The 22554-nt window shown below is 40.2% G+C and overlaps 3 protein-coding genes and 2 non-coding genes across 6 annotated transcripts; all 5 read right to left on the bottom strand.

The window, feature by feature from the left end:
* Nucleotides 1-269: 269 nt before the first annotated feature.
* rpl13 (ribosomal protein L13) lies at nt 270-5210 on the bottom strand. Its single transcript, XM_010744779.3, has 6 exons — nt 5078-5210; nt 4513-4630; nt 3714-3855; nt 1638-1811; nt 848-904; nt 270-474 (listed from the first exon to the last, which is right to left on the bottom strand). Exons 2-6 carry the CDS (start codon nt 4614-4616, stop codon nt 316-318), a joined length of 636 nt encoding a protein of 211 aa, XP_010743081.1. The 5' UTR covers nt 4617-4630; nt 5078-5210; the 3' UTR covers nt 270-315.
* LOC113746414 (small nucleolar RNA MBII-202) lies at nt 582-663 on the bottom strand. Its single transcript, XR_003462843.1, has one exon. It is a non-coding gene; the product is annotated as a small nucleolar RNA MBII-202 (small nucleolar RNA).
* Nucleotides 1917-1990, bottom strand: LOC113746415 (small nucleolar RNA MBII-202). The gene has a single exon (XR_003462844.1). It is a non-coding gene; the product is annotated as a small nucleolar RNA MBII-202 (small nucleolar RNA).
* A 3917-nt stretch (nt 5211-9127) lies between the features above and the next one.
* gcshb (glycine cleavage system protein H (aminomethyl carrier), b) lies at nt 9128-12940 on the bottom strand. The gene is made up of 5 exons (XM_010744780.3): nt 12689-12940; nt 11525-11604; nt 9988-10051; nt 9744-9875; nt 9128-9560 (listed from the first exon to the last, which is right to left on the bottom strand). Exons 1-5 carry the CDS (start codon nt 12858-12860, stop codon nt 9463-9465), a joined length of 546 nt encoding a protein of 181 aa, XP_010743082.2. The 5' UTR covers nt 12861-12940; the 3' UTR covers nt 9128-9462.
* Nucleotides 12941-15223: 2283 nt separating this feature from the next.
* On the bottom strand, nt 15224-22534 carry kars1 (lysyl-tRNA synthetase 1). 2 transcript variants are annotated; one of them, XM_010744781.3, is made up of 15 exons: nt 22394-22477; nt 21497-21673; nt 21058-21202; nt 20789-20954; nt 20596-20689; nt 20243-20429; nt 19646-19771; nt 19386-19505; nt 19030-19192; nt 17820-17993; nt 17633-17718; nt 17442-17527; nt 17235-17361; nt 16974-17117; nt 15224-15975 (listed from the first exon to the last, which is right to left on the bottom strand). In XM_010744781.3, the coding sequence occupies exons 2-15, from the start codon at nt 21643-21645 to the stop codon at nt 15901-15903; spliced, it is 1842 nt and encodes a 613-aa protein (XP_010743083.2). In that variant the 5' UTR covers nt 21646-21673; nt 22394-22477; the 3' UTR covers nt 15224-15900. The 2 variants fall into 2 exon arrangements, with proteins under 2 accessions (XP_010743083.2, XP_010743084.2); XM_010744782.3 differs by lacking the exon at nt 21497-21673 and having other exon boundaries at nt 22394-22534.
* Nucleotides 22535-22554: the final 20 nt, after the last annotated feature.

The raw sequence follows: 22554 nt of genomic DNA, 5'->3' as shown, positions 1-22554 counted from the left end.
AGGATAGGTGAATAGAACAGAAGGTCTCAACACTCATCTCATGAACCACTTGTTTGGATTTTTAACATTACTTTTTGTAACAATTAAAACACCTTCCATATTGCAGATGTTTTTTACTTCTGAACACAGGTATTGACCACGGTCACATGCTAAAAGTGGCAATCTGAACCCACTAGTTATTTGAACACTATAAATCAGATCTCACGAGATGATACCCACAGTGTTTATCAGGTCCCGTAGACAAGATCATAATCACGACACTCACATGGTTCTTTTTTAAACACTTTATTTTGCAAAGTTCCATAGTGACTATTCTCACTTCTTCTTTTCCACGTCTTGCTCGGCAGCCTCTTTGGCTCTCTTGGCACGGATGCCAAAAAGACGAGCATTGGCGCGGGCCATACGCAGGCTGGCGAAAGCCTTGAAGTTCTTCTCGTCCTCAGAGATGACCCGGGCCTTCTCCTTCTTGTGCACCTGGAGAGAAGAAAAAGTCAATAACCACACTTAATCTCCCAATACTGCCAAATAACAAAATCCAGACACACTGATATCCAATTTTATGGCATCAATGTTTATGGATAACCAATTTTAAAAAGCAGTCATCAGAAAAGGGGTTCAAAAGTTTCATCAAAGAAATACAGAGATTCCGGAGATTTGTCATCATCTGACTGCTGAGAGGCTAAACGGATCCATATTTCTGAACAGCCGTCAGACGAAATCATCGCTCTCATATGAATGGCCAATGACAAAATCCAGCCAGTACAATTTTAACTGTTGTGCAAATTCAAAGTATTTATAAACATGATGTGTTGTTTTTAGTGTAATCGTGGGGAAATTGAAAACTTACAGTTTTGATGGGCATGACTGGACCGCTGAGCTGAGTGGCCATCTTCAGTTCCTCCTCCTGCAAAGATTACAAATGGTCATTATTTAAGGCAACGATAAGACATCCACATCACTCAGTAAGGCAAACAATCATTAAGGTAAACATTTGGGTCATTTTGAAATTACTCAAATCAAAAAGGCCAAGACAGAAAAAAAAGAAGCTGGCAGAGCGATTCACTTTCAGACTGATTGGATGACATGTACATGGATCTAAATTCATGAAGGGTGCACTGACAAGTGGGGGCAGAGTGAGCGGTGGCGTTTTATCCGTCAGCTATCATATCACAAAAGACCCTCAAAAGAATCACCACATGGGCGATTTAGTTTTCATATCGGATTGAATCTGAAAAGTTCACTGCGTGTCAGATTTTATAAAAGGTAGACTCAAGTCCTCTGCAGTCTGACAACTCACCCAGTAAACCAATAAAATGACATTCAGAATGCAAATTATGATCTTTCATTGAAGGTGTGATGCTGTCAGAAAGCATTAAGTGGAAGAATCAGTGTCATGGAGAGATCACAGAGGATTGCTTATCACTGTTTCATCATTTCAAAATGCACAAGGAATAGTACTTTCAGTTACTCCTTGTCACTTGTGTAAAATATTAATTTTCATAAGAAGAAGCCTTTGTGAACAAACAGTGGAAAGGGCTCTTAAATTGTACTTTCGCAGCCCGTCACACTGTGTCAGAAACGGATGAGAAGTTTCTTTTAAACCTTTGTGCTCCATGTGGCAACATGAAGAAACTTACAGTGCTGTCTCCCTTCTTAGGAGCAGAAGCCTTCCTGGGGAACAGGATGAGTTTGGAGCGGTACTCCTTCAGACGCTGTACGTTGGCCTGGAGAGATTCTGTGGATCTGTTGCGACGGCGAGGGTCGACAGAGATGCCAATGGTGCGGGCTGTCTTCTTGTGGATGCCAGCTGCCTGCAGGGCGGAGCACAGAACGTCAAGCGTCAACAGAAAAACTTCTGATTTGGACGAAACGTCCACCCCATAGACTCCCAAGTCTTTAATTTGGTTCTCCATTTGGAGAAAGCAGTCATCAGAAAAAGGGTTCAAAGTATTCATCAAGAAAATACAGAGATTCCGGAGATGTGTCATCATCTGACTGCTGCAACACAAAACATGACAGTTCTTTCATTTCCGAGCACGTCTGTCAGTTACTGACAGCCTCTCTGCATTCAAATGGGTTCAAATTAGTTCACTTACATAAACATAACTAAAATAACCCTGGCCTGCTTTAAAATGGTCTTGTTTATTAATATGGCTTTAATAAGAGCAAACTTTATTTACATATGCTGAAAAACGTTCATGACAAATATGCACTCAATTACACCCCATTAATGCTGACGCAGCCTAATTCAAGAGAACACTGCTCTCCGCAATCCCACGCGGGGTTCCAACTCTGTTCTAGAGATTTTTTTTCTAGGTGGTATGACAGACAGGGATCGTGCTGCACGCTAATGACTTCCTCTGTGTGGAAGTGTGATTTAAACTTGTTCTCTGACTTCCTGACATTCTGTCACACTCCTGTAATTACAGGAGCAGTGTTATAAAACTTTTCAGTACACGGGCACAAACTTTAGACGTTTTAATGTCACTCCTTTAACTACCACCCAATCCAGAAGACTTCCGCCTTGTTGTAATACTCCCGTTTATACACCCATTGTATTTCATGGTTTCATTTGGTGATCGCTTTGTGTTTTGTAATAAAATCTCATTTACAACCTTTTTTCTAGATAAATCTCACGATCACAATTCAAAGTCGGAGTTCAGTTACTTTGGATTATTAACTGCCATTGACTGATCAGTCGATCACGCCATACTTTATCCCCTTTGCTGGCATTATTAAGCAGAGACTTTAGCAAGGCTGATCCCTCCAACTGTCAGCTACCGCTACAACCGTTCGGGGCAACACCGATAGCTTTAAACATCACTCTCAGCTTATGAATGAGAATGTTGACATCAGTTTTTCCTCAACGACAAGACTTTCCAGGACATTTCTCTTTTAAAGTTTTTACACTTATTTTATTTCTTTTTTTTTTTTATATGCTGTTCCACCAACTGAGCCCCAACATTTCTCTCATTTTAAAGTTTTTTTTTGGTCCACGACTGCAAGAGTGGTCAACTGTTTCAGCACTAGCAGGAATACTGCAACACTCTTAAAGTAGAATATCTTGGATATCTATACTAACGTTTACACAGGAAATGTAATGTTTGCTCTCATTGTGGATCATGCATCATTTGCATCATGTGGAGAATCAAACGATGAAGATGTGATTTGTGTTTCCACTACAACTTGAATTGGTGGGAAAATCAAGAGTAAAATGTCTGACAGAAAAGTGTTTAGTACTATGTACACATACACCATAATCTGCAGAAATTCACCACCACTCCTGTTTGCGCCTACTTTCTGTGAAGGAAAAGAAGAAGTCCACATGTACTCTGATCATACATCAATAGTCGTTTAGCCTTCCTCCCACAGCAGGCAAGTACATGGGAGAAAGGGCAAGGTGCACTTTGGCTGGAACATCAAGTCTTTGTGCAGCACTGTGTTCCTCTACAGCTACTGAGCTTTTTGGTTGGGTGGGAAGATGCATCATCACAGAAAGGTTGAGTCTGTTCTGTTGCTCAGTAGTCAACAATAGAATCACAGAGGTGGAGGTCACCTTGACAAACAGTTTTTAAAAAGGTCTTGGTCATGCTGACATAAAATAATCACCCTCACTTAATTGGCTTTCCATTTAGTGTTTTTTGGGGGGGCACAGTTAAGAGTGACACTGTTGATCAAATTATTCCTGCAAAGACAAAAACAAAAAGGATTACCTTCAGTTCCTCCAGGGTAAACCCACGTCCGGCACGGGCCTTGGTGTGGTACCTAATAGTGGGACACCTAACCTGTGGCCTCAGTGGTCCTGAGACAGGTCGTGGAGCGATGCGACGGGCTTTGGCCTGACGAGCCTTTCGCCTAAAAGACAGAGGCATCTTAAACTAAATAACCAGAGCACATTTTCAGTTCAAGAAAGTCAAAGTCTGTGTTTTGATGAACTACCAGATGATATTAAAAACATTGTGATGGTCCTGCAAGCTGGAACATGTTCAATGAGAACGTTACCCTCCATTTAACAAACGTACATGCGGGCACGCCAAAGCAGGAGCATAAACATAAACCCTCCATCTTTTCAAACCCCTGACTACATTATGTTATTCCAACAGTACAGCTGTAAAACAAGTTGGAAACAGTGTGACACACACTGACTGCCTTCACTTTAAACTACAGAGCTCATGACAATCAGCTGAAGAAACTGAGAAACCTATTACAACTTCATCTCCACTCTATGGTCAGATTAGTTTGTGTCATGAGTCCAGAGAAAACAATACATCTCATTTAACTTCTCTTTAATCTGTTGTATTTAAGACTGTGCTCATGTTGTTTCCCCAAAACGTGAAGCAGCACCTCTCCAGCTACAAGTCCACACTTTCATCACTGGACCAGCCAGGCCTGGGTTGTGTTTTCTTTAAAGATCTTTAATGTATGGCTTTAGTTATCTGTGCTACTCATCCATGATGCGGCTGTCTGAGTGTCGTTAGCTTTGGTTAGCATCCTCCCCAGACATGCTCTTACCTGCGGATCTTCCTGGCTGGCTGGTTAAACCAGGTGCGCACTCTTTTCTGCCAGTCCTTGTGGAAGTGAGGGTTCAGGATCATTCCATTCCGGCTGGGGGCCATGGCTGTCTACTTCCCTGCAACACAACACGGCACACGGGCATGAGCCGGCTGTCACACACACACACACACACACACACGGATAGCTCTCATATGCTAAGCTACCAGGTTAGCCAGACTACTGCTGCTGCTTGTTGTTGTTTGGATGGATAATTCACGTTACAACACAGGTCTCTGTTAATTAAGACATTTATTACGTGTTCACATTCATTGTTTAAAGGACGTTATTAAAACGTGGCGCTGTGAAAGTTGGCCTGTATCAGCGATGCTAACAGACACACAAACACTACTAACACAAGAGGCTGTTCTTCCGATTCAAACGAGCAAACCTAGCACAATAATCACCTTGTTTCAAAGGTGACGGAATACACTATCAGAGGTTGTACGTGAAGTTTACAAATGTCGACGTAAAACGGAGGATTAACGTAGATTGTGTCTAAATGTGTGGAGGAAAAATCCCATACCTACGAGGGAGGAAAATGGCCGAAAGGAAAAAGGAAGTTGAAATGCGGTGACTTGTGGGATATGTGTCAGCCAGCCAATCAGCGACCAGATGCGACCAAAGAGTCTATAAAGGAGAGTTATCTCCACGGCAACAAGCCGACAGACGCATTCAGTATTTACATTATATATTTATTTATATTACGAACTCTGTGATCTGTCTTATATCTTTAACAATAAATAGTATACATCTTAATAAAAATACATAGATACAACTGTCGTATGATTAAAAAAAAAAATAGATGTAATTTTATGGTGGTCTATATTTATTTTACAACCATGATCGAGAGTAATTATTAATCTGATTATAATGATTAAATTATTATGTCAGTGAGGAAATCCAAGAAATCTCACTTGGGCCAGTCACACAAATGCAACAAGTGTTTTAGCAGAGCACCATCAATGACTGATGCTGTATGCGAATACAACCGCAAAACAAAGATTTTTGTGTGTACCTTTACAAATAAACGTGATAAATATACGCTAAGACATGAAGTGAACGCTGAGGGAACTATTTAATTTAACAAAACCATATGTAAGAACTAATTATCACACATCATTAATCTTTGTAATGATGCAGATAAATCCAATTATTGCCCACAATTGTTTTGTTTTTTTCCAGGTCTGAGAATGTTACTAATCATAGCAGTTAATGGGACTGTGTTAACAGATTTGTGTTGTGTTTTGTATTACAAACAATGTTCCCAATATGTGTGGAGATGTATGATTTGAATGATTAATGAACGTCTATTTTTGCCACGAAAGATTGGGCCAGGATCACATAATTTGAGAGGCTCTCAAAGTGTGTATTATTGTAGTACAATGTGGTTGTTTTAATTAGACTTACCTATTTTGCAAAGTGATGTTTATTGGAATCATTTCATGGTGTCTATTTGTGTTCAAAAATGTGATACTCTAAGTTTTGTCCGTACATTTAGAGGTGATGTTTTTGCACTGGCCACTAGATGTAGGCCTAACACCTTTCACCAGTAGTCAGCAGTAGGCTAGTCTACATTTTGTTAGATTGCCTTGTAGCCAGCAAGACACTGCTTTCAAACTGAAAAATCAATTCTATCTGTTAAATACTAGTCCTAAAAGAGTGTGTGCCCGGGATCAAGTCAGCCAGAGGACCTGATTCAATATTTATTTATATTAAAAGTTGTTGTTAATGTGGTTGCTTTCTGGCAGGTAAGATGGGGGCCATTTACAAATTTGTGTCCAAGGACCCACTGTCTCATTAGGCATCCATAAAACAGCAGCATAAAAACTCATATGAAAACAAGCTTTGTATTTCCATGTGCTGTTGCCACAGAGCACAGTGGACACAACCTTGCTCTATAAATTGACATAATGAACATGTGGTTAGATTTATAATCACATGCTTCAAAACTCATCTCTGTATTGTATCTATGTTATGTGATTATGTGAGCATAAATCAGACCAGAACAGCACTGACCCAGGGAAGGATTTTTTATTTTGTGCATCATGCAGAACTTAACCCTGAAGCTTGACATTTTGATTTCAGTGGGACACTTTAAAAATCTCAACACCAACTTAACTTTAAATGTGAAAAAATAATTTACGTTTTAGGCTAGTGATTTCTACTATTATCATTGTTCTCCCTTGCTTGTGCCCCCCGTGTCTCTCCATTATTAAACAGCCTACAGATGAAATATAGACCATTATTATAATTATAGTATCATCAGAAACCCCAATACTCAAAAAGGAGGAAAGAAAACCAAGAAGACATAATCTTCTTGTTTAATCCATGTTTAATCACACCTGAATAAATGTAAGACGTTTTCTTTGTGCACTTTGGTTGTACTTAGCCCTGTCTGAACTTGTTTCTCTGTGTTGCCATATCTGTGTCTGTGAACACAATAAAGAGCCAAGAGGTATTCAGAAATATAATAATGCCATCACAATCACGTTTAACAGCATTCATGCAGTACCAGTCAAAGGTTTGGACACACCTTCTCATTCAATGTTTTTTCTTTATTCTTCTTATTTTCAGTACTATATATTAGTGTATTACTATAGAACAGTGAATACACCAAAACTATCAAATAACACATGTATGTTTTAGATTTTAGATTCTTTAAAGCTGAGGCAGCTTTAGACACTCTTACATTCTCTCACTCAGATCTATGATGAAGTCACCTGGGATGCTTTGCCAACAGCGTTGAAGGAGTTTCCATATATGCTGAGCACTTGTTGGCCCTTTTCCTTCACTCTGTAGTCGAACTCATCTCAAACCGTTTAAATTGGGTTAAGGCCGCGGTTCTCAAAGTGTGGGGCGCATCCACTGGTGGGGAATAGAGATGTGATAGGTGGGGAGCTCCAAATGGGAGGAAATTTTCCTTTTTATGCCTATCTTTATCCAGACATCCCAACTCTCCCGGAAGTTCTGGGAGTCTCCCACATATTGACAGCGGCTACCTGACGCCCGCAAATGAGATCCAATCTCCCGGAATCTGGAGCAAGACTAGAGAGTGATTGCACGTGTGTGTTTGTGTGACTATAAATGCAGCTATAAAGAGCAAAGTGTCCTTATAGCTGTGTGTTGCCGCTTATTAGACCGATCACCCATCCCCCACCCCTGAGGGCGACACCAAGTGTAACAGGAATAAACTTTCCTTTTCTCTATTTTTGAACTTGATGCAAGTTATGACACAGCTGCACTTTCAGTTTCCCTATTGTTGAACTTGGTTTGAGTTAGATTTTAGATACAAGATAAAAAAAATCCCCCTTGTCCAAAATGGGGAATGACTGAAAAAGTTTGAGAACCACTGGGTTAATTAAACAAATAAAAGGAGATGGCATGTCACTGCAGAAAATTCTGTAGCAATGCTAGCCTTGAAATAAATGGAAGGTGTTGGAATAAAAAATGTCAAATTCAAACCCAACAGACCAAAATACATATTACCACTGGTCTATTGTCCATTTCTTTGCCCAAAGCAGTTCTCTTCTTCTTGGTCCCCCTCAGTAGTGGTTTCTTTGCCGCAGTTCAATCACAACCCCAGGCCTGATTCCCACAGTCACCTCTGAAGAGTTTTTGTTGAGCTATGTCAGCTTCTTGAACTGTGTGAAGCATTTGTGTGTGCCCTAATCTGGGGTGCTGTTAATTTACAATTTCTGAGGATTTTAATAAATTTATCCTCATTAGTGCCAGTTTCATTAGTGTTTGATGTTTTTTGCAACTGCATTTGAAGACATATTTCAGAGTTCTAATAAATGCGTCTTTCATAGTTTAGATGTCTTTAATGTTAATCTACAGTGTAGAAGGTAACACAAATGAAGAAAAAACATTGAATGACAAAATGTGTCCAAGTTTGACTGGCACTGTACATTGCTTGTTGCTGTGATGGTAAACTGTACCATAGATGCAGACTACTATACCTTTTTAGGATTCTTAGGTATTACAGATGGAGGAGTGGATTACTTGTAAAACTGGTTGAAGACCAGGAGTAGAAACTGTGAAACATAATAACTGAATTATTAGACAGAATCATGTTTTATTATTTTGAAGCAGAGAGAGGTTAAGTGTAAAAAGGCATCAGTATGGAAAAATATGCATAATGGGAGGCTACAGAAATGGGTCCTTCTCTTTCAGAGAAGTTATGTTAAGGTCATTTGGATATAAAATAACAGATTAATTAATAAAACGGTTCATGATAGAATGAACTTGAGGTCAAAGTATTTTCTATTTTCATTGACTTTAACCACCTGTGACAATACTTCATTTTGGTATTTTTCGAGCCAATTACAGCTGCTATTTTTCACTATCAGTTTTGTTCAGTCACAACGCCTCCATTAATGATTGATCAACTAGCTTTTGCAATCTCTGCCTATCTTCACCTGAGGGCAAAGGTCAAGGTGTGCAGACCTATAATAAGCAAAACGAAGCAGCGTGACCCATCAGCACAGGTACAGTAAAATGATACGAACATGTCTGCAATACATCAACGTTAAGTCTTTTTTTTTTCAGACATAAAAAAAAAGCTAAATGTAACTCAATTCAAATGTAAGAACCAAATTTTATTTAATGAAATGTGATTCCCAGTTCTTTTACCACATCTGTGCACATTTAAAAATGGAGCAAATCACCAGATAAAAATGCAACAATACCAACAGATCATGAGATTAAGAGCTCTTTAGGTTGGCTAATAGTTAAACAAATCCTAACTGTCTAAGTGGAAGATGTTACTGAGGATTTAAAATGATTTTGACAGCACATGTCCAGTATCAAAATAAATACCATAGACAGTGTCACACAAGATGTTAGTAACCCTGCCTACTATTCTTTGATTGCAATTACATTATAAAACAGCACAGAGACTTCATCAATTTATTCTTCAAGTGACTTAATAAATTTATCATACGCAGCTTGATCCATGAGGCCATCAAGTTCTTCAGGCTTTTCAATCGTCATCTTGATTAGCCACCCTGAAAAGGAAGAGTTAATATTTAAAAAGCCATAAGTGTTGAAAGCCATGAACAAGCCATTCAATTATTCAGGTTAGGAAAACTGCTTCCTGCCTTTGCAATAAATTTTGTAGGAGAAATGAACTGGAAATCACCACCGCAAATGGAAACGGCAAAAGAACACAGTGATTGGGGGGCAATTACCCTCTGCATAGCAGGCTTTATTCACAAGTGCAGGATTCTCTGTCAGGTCTGTGTTGACTTCAGTCACTTCCCCCGTCAGTGGTGAGTATAGCTCACTGGCAGCCTTTACACTTTCCAAGGCACCAAAGTCCTCTACAATACACACACACACAGAGACATACACAGCATGAAGATATCACACTGCTGGATTACTAATGATAGATAGAAATTATATAAATATGTGCTATGTTTTTAAGAATCTTACCCAATTGTTCAAGTCTTTGGCCAACTTCAGGGAGTCCACAGTATACCACATCTCCTAAAGCTTCCTACAATGATAGAATAATCTGCATGAATCACAACTTACACAAATACCTTAAATGCAATTCTGTATTATATTTCAATATGTCAATAAATCCCACAAAAAGAGCAGAGACAATTATGCATTAGTCAGTCTCTCAATACTTTATGACCCCAGCCTGTCAGTGGCTCTCAGTCCCATGTGCAGTGTAGGTTCTTTGTAATTTGTAGTAAACAGAACTCAAACAGTAGTAAATTAGGAGTCGATTAATATACATTTGCACCAACAGTGCCAATGCTCATAGTAATAAAGGAACACAAAAGACATTTCAGGCTGAGGCTCCACAGAGAACACGTGTTAGTAGCATCAACTCATTGTTGGTTTTGGTCTTGGCATTTGTTAACAGTGATCAAAATTCAAGATAACCAAGCCGCTCTCCAGCTGGGAGCATTAAAGATAAGAATTCTGAGACCCTAAAATTGTTGAGAGAAAGCCCTTCATCTTTGAGCTCTGCTGAACTGTGTTGTGTGTCAAGGATTTGCTGTAGCTTCAGTCCATAAATCAAGTCTTCTTTGGGGGTAAAACATTGATCATGCCCACTTTGTTGTACCGCCACCAACTTAACCTATGTCTGTCTAAGGAAAACTTCCTATAGTTCATTTGTATTTAACATGCAAATCAAGGCATGTGTTTATCATTTTATAACACCTATAAGTAGCCTGTCATCTAGGGCTATATTTAGTCCATTCTTTATGTAGTTTATGACAATCTAAGATGCTCAAAGTTCACATTCCCAAGTACAATGTTAGTGCAAACTGATAAGAGACAGTCACTTCCATAGTTTATGAGCATTTATTTTTTTAAGGCAGTGGCAATATGAGGATTAACAAATATAAATAGATGCAGTAAAAACACTGTAAAGAGGATGCGTTTGGTTAATTCAAAGTGACATTCAGATAAGATGAAAACAGTGAAGATGTGAGCAGAGATGCTGAGGTCTTGAACCAAGACAGACACTAAATATCTGATAATGACATTTGCTGTGCTATTTTAGAAACAAGCAATGGCCTAACAGAGTAGACAGAGTCCCACTTCCATGTTTTCGCAAGACCATCTTGCATCATATTAAACTGCAACCGGCCTAATGGTACTTTTGACAGGTCAGCAACAGCTCACTGTCCGATTAGTTATCATTGCTCAACATATGAAAACCACACATGTTCACAGCTCCTATAAAAAGTAAAGGGTAAGCAAGTGCCTGCCCTTGAGATTTTCTGCACACCGCTGCACTTTGACTGTAATCAATTGTCTTGAACAATAGTCATAAAACAGTAAATTAGCTTGTTACAGTACATTTTCTGCAGGAGGGGACAAAGTGCAGTACTGAACTGCACTCAGCAGACATTAGCATGTCACTATTTTTACATGTCCATGAGTAAACCTCTAATACAAGCGTGTCATAAATCAATGATTAGTAAGAGGACAGATTCAAACAACCTACCTGAGCATAATTGCTGATACCAACTGTGCCAATTCCACCTTCCACTCGCACCCACTCATGCTTATCTGTGAACTTCAGGGCTGCGGAGAGAACAAGGGAACAGATGAATCAGTATGAACTATAATTAAAAAAATAAACTGGTGCTATGATGAATGTTGCTCAGTACAAGCCCACCAGTGTCAAAGTACGTGGATGTCCAAAGAACACCTTCCTGCACTATGAACCAAAGCTGAACAGTTTCTTATGCAACACCATGTGCTTAGAAATAAGAAATCTGTAGTTTACTGGTTGCAGTGAGACAACCTCATAATCTGAGTGTGCTGCAGGTGCAGTCAGGATCCTGACAGTCCTGTTTTAACATCTTAAAAAGGTGCAAAACAATACAGAGCGGAGTCAGTTAAATAAAACGAGTTAGAGCCTTTTGATACTGAGCTTCACATTGACAATATCCAGAGGGAGGAACCACATTGCCTCAACAATTTCCAGTGTTGGCACCAGGCCATGCAGAAAAAATACAGGCTTAAACCAGATTGTGAACTATGGGAGATGCTGATGCATGACTGGTGAGAGCAGAGTCAGTCCTGCATATTCCTGCTGTATGAGGGACCGGACAGATGTTTTTCCAATCATTAAAACTATGTGAGAGAGAAAAAAAAATAGGTTTAATATTTCACATTCCGTGTAGAGGAATAAATATTGAAAACTAGGAATAGGAGGAAATAATTATTAATATATCTGACCACATGATTTGATCACTGTAGCTATTTGTGGCACATGTCCAGGCTCATGGCTGACTTTTTGTTTAATAACCTACTACTTGGTGCACGAGACGTGGGTAATTTGTTGTTTACGCTCATTCATTAAAGTCACAATTTGGAGCTCGTGGCTTGACTCTCCTCCAAAGATATGAAATAGTGTGTGGGGATAAAAACGCAACATATAACGTGGCTGCTTATTCCTTAAAAGTTTTTGCCACCTTCCAAGTTAAAAACTAACTTTCAGCCGCCCTCCCTGTCGCATTCCTCTGCTCCGCTCAGAGAAAGTGACAAACTGCGTTTTTCTTTTTTTTTTGTTTTTTTTTTTCGCCCACAGCACGCAGACAGGAATGCGTGAGCAGTCCCCCCGCATGTAGTATGTAACAGCTCCTTTTGCTGGTTTCATTACCTGAGGACAGGGCCGAGGTCGTGCTCAGTGTCCGCGGGGAGCCGCTCCTCCACAGCAGCCGAGTCGCTGAGAGCTGCGCTGCCGCCGCCGGTGCTGCTGCTGCTGCCGAGAGCTGAGGCAGTCTGGGGGAAAAGTTTGCCGAGAGGCACCGCAGCGCCGCTCTCATCGCCATCTTCACTCCGTGTGTGTCGACTCTTTAATCGAGTGCACATTACACTTGACCGCGGGAGCGCGCACCATCCCACTGCTCGCGGGCTCGCGCCGGAAGAGGGCAGAGGGTGTGTGTGTGTGTGTGTGTGTGTGTGTGTGTGTGTGGGAGGAGGAAAAGTTTAAAAGGTCTAAAAGTTCATGTTGAAATAATGAATGCCTTTTTTTTTTTTGCACATTTCAGGGACTTTATTGTTTCTCATTCATGCTTCATGCGAGAGGTTGAGGCTTCACTGCTGATTAGATAGATAGATAGATAGATAGATAGATAGATAGATAGATATACTTTATTTATCCCAAGCTGGGAAATTATAGTGCAGCAGCAGCATGACACAAAGTGACAAGTGACAACAAAGAATAAAAATATACTATAAAGCAAAATATACATAATAAAATATCAAAAAAGCAATAGTAAATACGATCAAATAAAATATATTGTACAGAGGTATATACAGCAAGTTGGCAGTGTTGATATGTACAAAGTAGGGAGAAATGTGAGGTGACTGTAGATTGTAGATTATGACTTAGCTTTTTTTATACAGTGTAATAGCATGTGGCAGGAAAGATTTCCTGTATCTGTCCCTTCGACAGCGGAGCTGTAGCAGCCTGTGGGAGAAGCTGCTCCGCTGTCTGTCCACTGTGTGGTGGAGAGGATGCTGCTCATTGTCCATTAAGGATAACAGTTTATTCAGCGTCCTCCTCTCCACCACAGTCTTTTGTCACTAAATCTTGCATTCAAAAGTCCTGCATTCAAACTGTATACAAGTGTTTATGTACATATCTCTATATTAACAATGCGAAAAATGTAAAAAGGGGTCACCTGACTTTGAATTTTCCCCCATCGATTTAGTCTGGAACACAAACTGTATGAGCACACAAACTCGTGGAATAAATCTGTGCTCTCTTCAGCATCTTTTTCTCGAGTCTAATGGCATTGCCAGGAGCTAAAGTACTGTAACTACAATTTTTAAATAGGTTGTGCCTCTCAGCAACATCAGGCAAGCCAAGGTCCTGCTCCAGATTGGCCTGATGAGGATTTGGCACATCACAGGTGAGGATTATGATTTTTTGGCTTTAGGCTGATACTGTGAAATAAGATGTGATTACACACAGTGTCCTCATGGAAAAAGTTGACATATGAACTACACACCAGAAAAAAACAGATCTTTAAAAGACAAGATGGTGGAGCATATCCTCTCACTGCTCCAAAAAGAGGTGGAGAAATACATAAAAAACAAACATTTCTTACATCAAAATTCAAAAACACCTCGAGGACCTGATGCGAGAAAAATCAAACTGAGCAGGGAATTGTGGCAGGCACTCAGTCACGCTAGGTGAGGCTCTGTCTAACACCTGGCTGATAGAGAATGTGAAGATGGCCTGCAGCTTTACAGGCAAAGAAGTCCATCAGCTACCTTAAACCTACTGAGCCTGAAGATGTGACTCCGTATAGTGTTAACAACCACATCCAAAGAGAGAAAACAGCCAGAGAGATGAGCTGGAGCAGAACTAATCATTAATAAATATGTGGACATTTCAAATAGTGCTTTCAACACTTTAAATAGAAATTTGAAGTTGATACTGTGAGTCAGTGAGGTGATATAATATTTGTTCAGGTTTGCACAGGCGCAGTGTCATACACACAGACCTGGTAATGTTTACACCAGTAGGTGTTGTTATAAGTTCATCTCTAACTTTTATCCAGTTTGATCAGGTGTTTTGTGGCTGTCTGGATGTCGCTCTGTCTGATTGGACTTGTTGTTGGTCTATCCTCAGCAATATGCTTCCCGTTTGTTTGTTCCTCTCTGTTAGTAAAGCACATTTTGAAGAGATTGTTCTCTTTATTGCATCAGTTTACTGTCACTATTTTACTTTAAAGGTCCAGTGTGTTGGATTTAGTTGCATCTAGTTGTGCAATTGCATTGCTATCTCCTCACATCACTATTTAGTTTGTCTGTTCTGGGCTGCTGTGTTTCAACATGACGGTCTCCATGGTAGAGGACCCAGTCCTACTGTGGATACAAACGATTTAGTTTTAAACTAACAAAAACAAACTTCTTATTTCCAAGTTATTCTACATGCATGAAAACATAGTTCTGAATATTATATCCCATGTCTGACCTATTCTGAAAATAGACCCCTGAACTTTAATCACAAATGCAATTTATTCAGCTGCAAGACGACTTAAGAGTCAGAGTGGATGTTTTGAAATATTTTGAAAAATCCAAAATACCAAAATCTACTACATACTGCACTGCAAGCTTCTTGGTGACATCTAATCTGTCTGGAGCAGAAACCTAAAATCAAAGTCAGCAGTTTAGGAGCTTCTTATGTTTTCCATTTTATTCATAATTTAGTTCTATAAACAGAGCACAAACACTGTCACAAGACACTGAACAGTGTAGATTCATGTGCACTTTATTCAGACATTAAATTTCTTGGCAGAAGAATTTGTGGAGTCCATTCTTGGAAAAAGTCTCAGACAATCAATGCAAACAGACCTGGTAAAAACAGATGAATATACAGAGACCACTTAAAATATTAGTTGTGCCTGAGCATTGTTATTGTGTGGTGTATCTACTCTGTGTATTTGGTAGGGAGACTCAAGAACCCTTTGAAGTATCTCAAAGTATATTCAAAAGTATTTCATTAAGGTCTGCATACAACAGCAGATCACACAATGATTTCCTGATCGAATACCATCGGTCTGGATGACAACAAAGATTAAAATGTCTCCTTTCAGTTACACAAGAAGGACAGAGCAAATGTCAGTAATGAAAATACAAAATCAAAGGGAAAAAAACAAAACAATAAGAATCTGTCATTGTTTACCAGCCAACTGTGCAACTCAGACAGGATGAGTTTCCTTGATGACAGCAATGATAAAACAGAGGCTAACATTGATAACACACAAAATCTGCAGGCTCCACTGATGACCACAGTGAGGTAAAGTCTCCATACTGACTGCACAGATCTGATAGGACGAGAGGTCAGAGGCCATGGTATTAGACGGAGGTGCCCTCAGTATGCGCTGGTGTCTTATTGTCGTCAGGCTTCATGGCAGGAAACAGCAACACCTCCTGTAAAGGACAAAAACTGTCAGCTGAAGGCTTTTTCTCTCTTTTACAGTATGAGTATAAAATGGAGACCACGTCTGCCTGATATCTTCACAGCTCATGCGCATACAGTGATTTGCTACAATGTTATCTTTTTCCCCAGTGTTCTTTCTATCCCCTTAATCACGTGTTTCCCTGGTTCAGTCTAATCACAGTCTGAAGGTCTTGACAGGACAGTGCACTGAGGAAAGACACCATGTGGTGACATATGCTGCACGATCAGCAACAAGTTGGTTTGTTTGAGTTCTTACTTTTTACTACTAATTTGTTATTTTGAATTTAGTCTTTAAGTGACTGCATTTTTGTAGGGTTAGGGTTAGTGTGTGTGCTCAACATTAACCCATAGGAAAACGGCTCCACAGCATAGAGATCTAAAACTCCAGGAAATCACAAATCAATCGTTTTCAAAGACAACGACTGAGGTCAAGCATATATCTTGAAGTCACTGTAGAGGTTGTGAATAAATCAGGCTGTAAGAGTCACTGACTTCTCTGCTTGAGTCACAGAGCAGCTGTATACTTGTGTAGAGAGAGTAGGGCTGTCTCACTCCGTAGACACAACACATGGGTAATTAACGTAGAAGCCTCTGCAGGATCCGATAACAATATCGGAACACTGAGGTGTAAACATATTTCCTCGTTTGTAGACCAAATACCTTAGACTGAGCATGAGCATTTAGGCACATAGAGCAGTTGTTGCACTATTCTGAAGACGAGCCAGAGACAGCTTCTTTGGCAATGAGGTGGTAACATGTCATGACTAGCATACTGAGAGTTCCTCCCTTGTCCTTGATCAAGCTTTAATAAACCTTTAAGCAGAAGACATCTTGAATTCCTGTGCACTCTCTCTCTCCAATGCCTGAACTGACAATGAATAAAATTCAAATCCCCTATTTTAGGTTTAAGAACTTATTAAATCAAGTATTATTGATTAATGCATCATCATTCATACGACAGCTTTACCTTGATGTTGTTGGAGTTCGTGAGGAACATGGTGAGACGATCGATGCCCATGCCCCAGCCGGCAGTTGGCGGCAGTCCGTATTCTAGTGCTGTGCAGAAGGTCTCATCGATGAACATGGCTTCATCATCACCTTCAGCTTTGGCCTAAAAAAAGATCCAACTCAACTCACTGACATGCTCAGACTGTAACAGCGAGGAGGCCTGAACTTTTAAGTAACAGGACAATATACAAGGTGGAAAAGATCTGTTCTTTATACACACCTTGGCTTGCTGCTCGAAAAGCTCCCTCTGTCTAATTGGATCGTTCAACTCAGTGTAAGCGTTGCAGACTTCCTTCTTCATCACAAAGAGCTCAAAACGCTCCGTTAGGCCTTTCTCTGATCTGTGCCTGTAACAGTTACATGTGTCAGTAATCTCAGTATGAGCCAAAATGACTGATGATAAATATGAAACAAGGTGCTGACTCACCATTTTGCTAAGGGACTCATGATTTGAGGGTGATCACAGATGAATGTGGGGTTGATACAGGTGACCTCAAGGAAATCTCCAACCAACTGTGGGGTGAAAGAAGCAATTTGTAATGTCCAAAGTTAAAAAACTGGAGAAAAATAATATATAATAACAATGAAGTGCATAACAGATGATGATGATGTTAATACCTTGTCAAGGAGGCGGGCAGTGGTTCTGGGTGGAGGACATTCAACTCCTTTCTGTGCACACAGCTGGTCAAAGAATTTACGTGTCTCTGAGGACAAAGGGGTGACAGAGAAACTCATTATTAAAGATGGAAAAATAATGCCAGAAAGGCAATGCAGCTTAATGAGCAGGATGAAAACAGATTTTTACCAGCACTATCGTAGCTGTCTGTTGGAGGGAATTTGACTCCCATAATCTTCTCCAGATCGTGTGTCATGCTCACTCTTCTAAATGGTGGAGTGAAGTCGATCTCATAGGCCTGTCCCTCCGGACCATCAGGGTGGTAAGTCACCTTGTATCCTCCAGTGATGTGCTTCACCATTCCTGAGGCAAAGAGGGTCAGTTACGAAGGTCAGAATTCCAATTTGTCCAGTGGGCAAAACTAAAAAGGAGCTAAATAAAGATCTACGTTCTGATAATGCCACCCTCAATGGTGGTTATCGATGAGTACATTGCGTGTTATCAGGTATCAGGCAGTGTACTACTACCACAAGCAACGTTTTTTGGTTTATACATGATTCAGGCTATGATTAAAGTCTGGATATCCTCCTGCCAGAGGTTTGTTTGTTTGTGACAACAATGTGTAGAGGTGGAATAGGAATGTTACGAAACAACAAGGCCCGCCTTACCCAACCTTGCTCTCAATCTTAAAATAGTATCTTTTAGTTAGAAATGCATGGTGGATGAAGTAGACGTGGCAGTTTACAGGGGAGGGCTGTTAGTTTCAAATGACAGACTGGATTCTACCTACAGATAAATGTGGCAAAGGGAATCTTATTTAACCAAACACTGCTGCTCTGTTTCTTTTTGGAGTTTAGCTGTGAGGTTATTCTTACCTTGACTGTAACTTTTGGTCATAAAGTTTACTATTCTTAGCAAATGTTGTTGCCTTTTATTTATTTATTAGGATAACCATTGTTGTTACTATAACCAGATAATCTCTGTAGAACAGCGAATATAAAGTCAGCTGCTTATTTCATTATGTCACAGCAATAAAACAGGACATAAGTTTAGTTTTCTGTCTATGTTTACAGATAAAACATTTGCGCCAATTTAAAAAAAACAAACGTATTTTTAAGAAAACTAAAGATAGACTGAACTTGAGACTACAAAAATGTTAACTGGTCTTTCAAGTTTAACATGATTTCGTTTTCTTTCTGCCTAAAGATAGAGAAATTAATTTGGGGGACAGAGTACATTAATGAACCACCATTCAGTCTTCTGTGGAAAAACAGACAGACAATCTGCCTGCTGTGACAAGAAAACATGTCGTTTGACAGTCAAATCTCTCACAGGAGAAGAAGCAAATGACTACGAGACCTGGAGGAAAACATTTGGCTGATTATGCGTTTTCACTTACCTGAGAGTAGTTTCTCTGTGATCTCCATCAAGTCATGGTAATCTGCATACGCCATATAGAATTCACAGGTGGTGAACTCTGGATTATGAGTGAGATCGATGCCTTCGTTCCTGAATTGACGACCAATCTCATACACTCTGTCCATTCCACCGACCACAAGCATCTGTGAGACATGATGAGCATATTCAGACATTTGAGAAATCAAACAATAACTATGTATAAACTATGTATCTCTGAAAAAAAAATAATGAAAAATTCACAGACATGACATCAACTTGATACAGAAACCATATTCAAATCATTCCCCTAGAAGTGACTGATCAGTGGAAGAAAGGCTCTTGAAAGTAATGGATTACCTTGTGGTAAAGCTCAGGCGCGATCCTCATGTACAGGTTCATGTCCAGCTCATTGTGGTAAGTAACAAATGGACGGGCCACTGCGCCACCAGGAATAATGTTCATCATTGGTGTCTCAATCTGAAGTGACAACAAACATGATTCAGCAAAGTAAGCTCACAGCGACTAATTTAAACTGCCTCAAACTTTATTTATTTGATTTATAAATTCCCACACTTTGTACAAATAAATACAAATTTGTGGAAATAAACAATCCTCACCTCCAAAAATCCCAGCTGGTCCAGGAAGCTGCGTAGGTATGTGATGATTTTGGAGCGAGTTATAAACTTCTGCCTCACGTAGTCATTGAGAATTAGATCCAAGTAACGCTGGCGGAACCGTGTTTCCTTTGTAAAGACAGATTACACAGTGGTGAGAACGAAAAGCTTTCATGTTTGTTATGGTAATGACAAATCAATTTGTTTTCAACACAGATTTTTGTGACCATATTCACAATAAAATGCAGAATTTTAAATTGCTTTGTCAAGATTCTTTTTTCTCTATTAACAACAGTAAGAAATCTAAGAGCGCAGTTTGTGAAAAGACCACAAATCTTTCATGTAACATTGAGCCGGATAAACTAGAATCCTCCCAACTTTGTTTTGAGATCAAACTATCTCACAGTGGACTGTCATAGCAGGAAAAGTTTACCATATAAAGTTAAATATGGCTTTGTTCCATGCAAGCCCTAGAGTGAGACATAAGAACTAGTGCTTCTACTTTGTGTTGTAAAATCTCACTCTCTAAATGTGACTTAGTGAGAAACTTTTGTCCTCTGTTCTGCAAATACCACAGTGTCTAACCGTGGTCGGCATTACCTTGTCTTTGAGGCCAAAGTGGAGGTGGGGCAACATGTGCAAACATGGTGACAGTAGGGTCAGCTCAATGGGAATGATGCTCAACTCCCCTTTTTTGGTCTTCCCCGGGTTACCACGGACACCAATGATATCTCCTCGGCGCAGCTTGTTGTTGATGGCCACAAATTCCTCCTCTGACTTGTAGTTCCTGACACAGTTAGAGAAGACACAAATAAATGAACTACAAGTATACACATGGAGAAAAACGAGTAGTGTAGTAGTACTGAATGGTGGGCTGACTGAGGTTAGATTCAAAACACAAAATGATATCACAACAGAATAAAGCAAAGAAATACAAATAATGTTTTCTGTACCTCGAGTTCGCCATAACTTGCAACTTGGCGCCTTCACCTCGCAGGTCATAGAAAATCAGCTTGGCACCCGAAGCCCTCTTGGCATGAACGCGGCCTGCCAATCATATATGAAGCTTAACAGGGAATCTACGGCTAGATTACTTTTTACATACAAAATAGAAATCAAGTTTCAGATCAGAAATATCCATGGTACCTGTCACATTGAGGACAACGTCAGTCAGCTGGTCTCCAGGCTCTAAATGATTGTATTTCTCAATGAAATCTGTGAGGGACAGGTCTACGTGATACTTGTGTGGGTACGGGTCCTCAGCTGTGCCCTTCAGCTCCTGGACGGCCTGGGAGCGGATCTTGAAGTATTGCTATATAAGAGGGGAGCAGATGATTGTATTTATACAAAAGAAAAGACCAAAACATTACTGGTATAATAAATAACAAGTGATAAGAACCATAGAAAAATCTCACATTTGGGTCAAGTGTCTCCTCATCCAAGGCACAGGCATTTTGGGCTCCCTGGTCATTGGATTCCTTCTTTTGCTCCACCAGCTCTTTGACCTTGGCTTCTTTCTCTGCCGCCTTCTTCTCAGCTTTCATTCGTCTTTTCAGCTCACTGAAAAAAACAGGAGAAGTCAAAGATGAGCCATAGGTTAGATACTGGGCATTTGAACTTAACATTCATGGAGGTTTGTAGGGTTTAAAAAAAACATAACAGTTACACACAAATGCACCACATTATACACTTTATTCCATTCTGGTGTACAAAACAAGTCCACAGCACAATCTATTAATAACACAGATGCACAACAATCAGTCATACAGACAGGGGGGAAAAAAAGGGGGATCACGTTTGCTCCGATGACAAAAGGTTGGTTGTTTTTCGCACTGGAATGGAAAAGCCACCAACCTTTTGCCACCTTTCCAACGGTTGCTGTAAATTTGAGCTGGGGCAGCAGCAGCAGCAGCTGCACACGGGGGTGCACATTTTAACCACTGTCCCCTGATCTCAAAGGCTTGGCAAAGCTGCCGCCTGGCTGCTCTGACCAGACACAGCATGCTGAGCTACCACAGTCAGCGAACACACCTGAGAAAATAGACATACATATATATACAAATGCATGTAATGCTACTGGTCTGCACCTGAGCACAAATGCAGTACAGAAATAGTACAGTAATACAGAAACTGAAAGAGATTTAGCTATCTAGTTTTACTTTTGGTTAGCATGCCGGATGTGTCACACCTTAGGCACACACACACACACACGCACACACACACACACACACACACACACACAGAGATAACTTAACATTAACTAGCTAGCTAATTAGCAACTAAAGAAAGTGAAGACGAATGAAGGACAGCGTCTTTTTACGCGCCTAAAATAATAAAACACAACACTTTACTACAGCCGAATGCAATATTAAATATTACCACACGCTAACACTAATATCTGACATGCTGAAAAGAAACCACTAGATTACACCATCAACTCGGGGACGTTTCTTTGAACGCATTTGGGTCTTGTAGTTTTACTGAATAGTAAAAGGCACTGTCACCCTATGGCTTCGGCTCATGTTCAGGACTACAACTACCACAAACGCAAACGAACTGAATTGTGGGATGTGTTGTAGATTCGTGGTCTGTCGCCATATGGGACCCTCTTCTGACCGGGTGCAACATTTAGTTATACTGTAGAGCCTAATTTAAGTCATAACTCCCGCAGCTGGATTATTTACAGAAGTGTAACACCGCGTACTGGTCTGAGGGTAGTTAGAGAGCGATGGGAGACAAGCATGAGCTCACTTTTTGCTGAGTTTCCCTTCGTCCACCGCTGTCACGTCAGCCATGTTGTAGATGCTGCGCTCGGAAAGATCAACTAATGCGCATGCGCGGCAGAAACGCGAGAACTTGATGGTGCGTTTTGGGGACTGTCGGAAATCAGTGACCCGGAAACAGAGATGAAA

Source organism: Larimichthys crocea, chromosome VIII (genome assembly GCF_000972845.2).
Source record: "Larimichthys crocea isolate SSNF chromosome VIII, L_crocea_2.0, whole genome shotgun sequence".
In the NCBI taxonomy this organism is placed as follows: domain Eukaryota; kingdom Metazoa; phylum Chordata; class Actinopteri; family Sciaenidae; genus Larimichthys; species Larimichthys crocea.
This window is presented reverse-complemented; position numbering and strand designations above follow the sequence as displayed.

Bases quoted from the DNA above. Each gene is read 5' to 3' on its own strand.
- rpl13 (XM_010744779.3), bottom strand. From the start codon at position 4,616: ATGGCCCCCAGCCGGAATGGAATGATCCTGAACCCTCACTTCCACAAG. The intron at 1,812-3,713 runs GTAATCCTTTTT...TCCGCCCTGCAG, and splicing joins TTACCCTGGAGGAACTGAAG to GCAGCTGGCATCCACAAGAA. The intron at 905-1,637 runs GTAAGTTTCTTC...TAATCTTTGCAG, and splicing joins CTAAGAAGGGAGACAGCACT to GAGGAGGAACTGAAGATGGC.
- gcshb (XM_010744780.3), bottom strand. From the start codon at position 12,860: ATGGCGATGAGAGCGGCGCTGCGGTGCCTCTCGGCAAACTTTTCCCCC. The intron at 11,605-12,688 runs GTAATGAAACCA...TTCTCTCCGCAG, and splicing joins GACCTCGGCCCTGTCCTCAG to CCCTGAAGTTCACAGATAAG. The intron at 10,052-11,524 runs GTAGGTTGTTTG...CTATCATTGTAG, and splicing joins GTATCAGCAATTATGCTCAG to GAAGCTTTAGGAGATGTGGT.
- kars1 (XM_010744781.3), bottom strand. From the start codon at position 21,645: ATGCTGTGTCTGGTCAGAGCAGCCAGGCGGCAGCTTTGCCAAGCCTTT. The intron at 19,193-19,385 runs GTAATCCATTAC...CATGTCTCACAG, and splicing joins CGCCTGAGCTTTACCACAAG to ATGCTTGTGGTCGGTGGAAT. The intron at 17,118-17,234 runs GTGTGTATAAAG...ATCTTTTTTTAG, and splicing joins TTTTCGAGCAGCAAGCCAAG to GCCAAAGCTGAAGGTGATGA.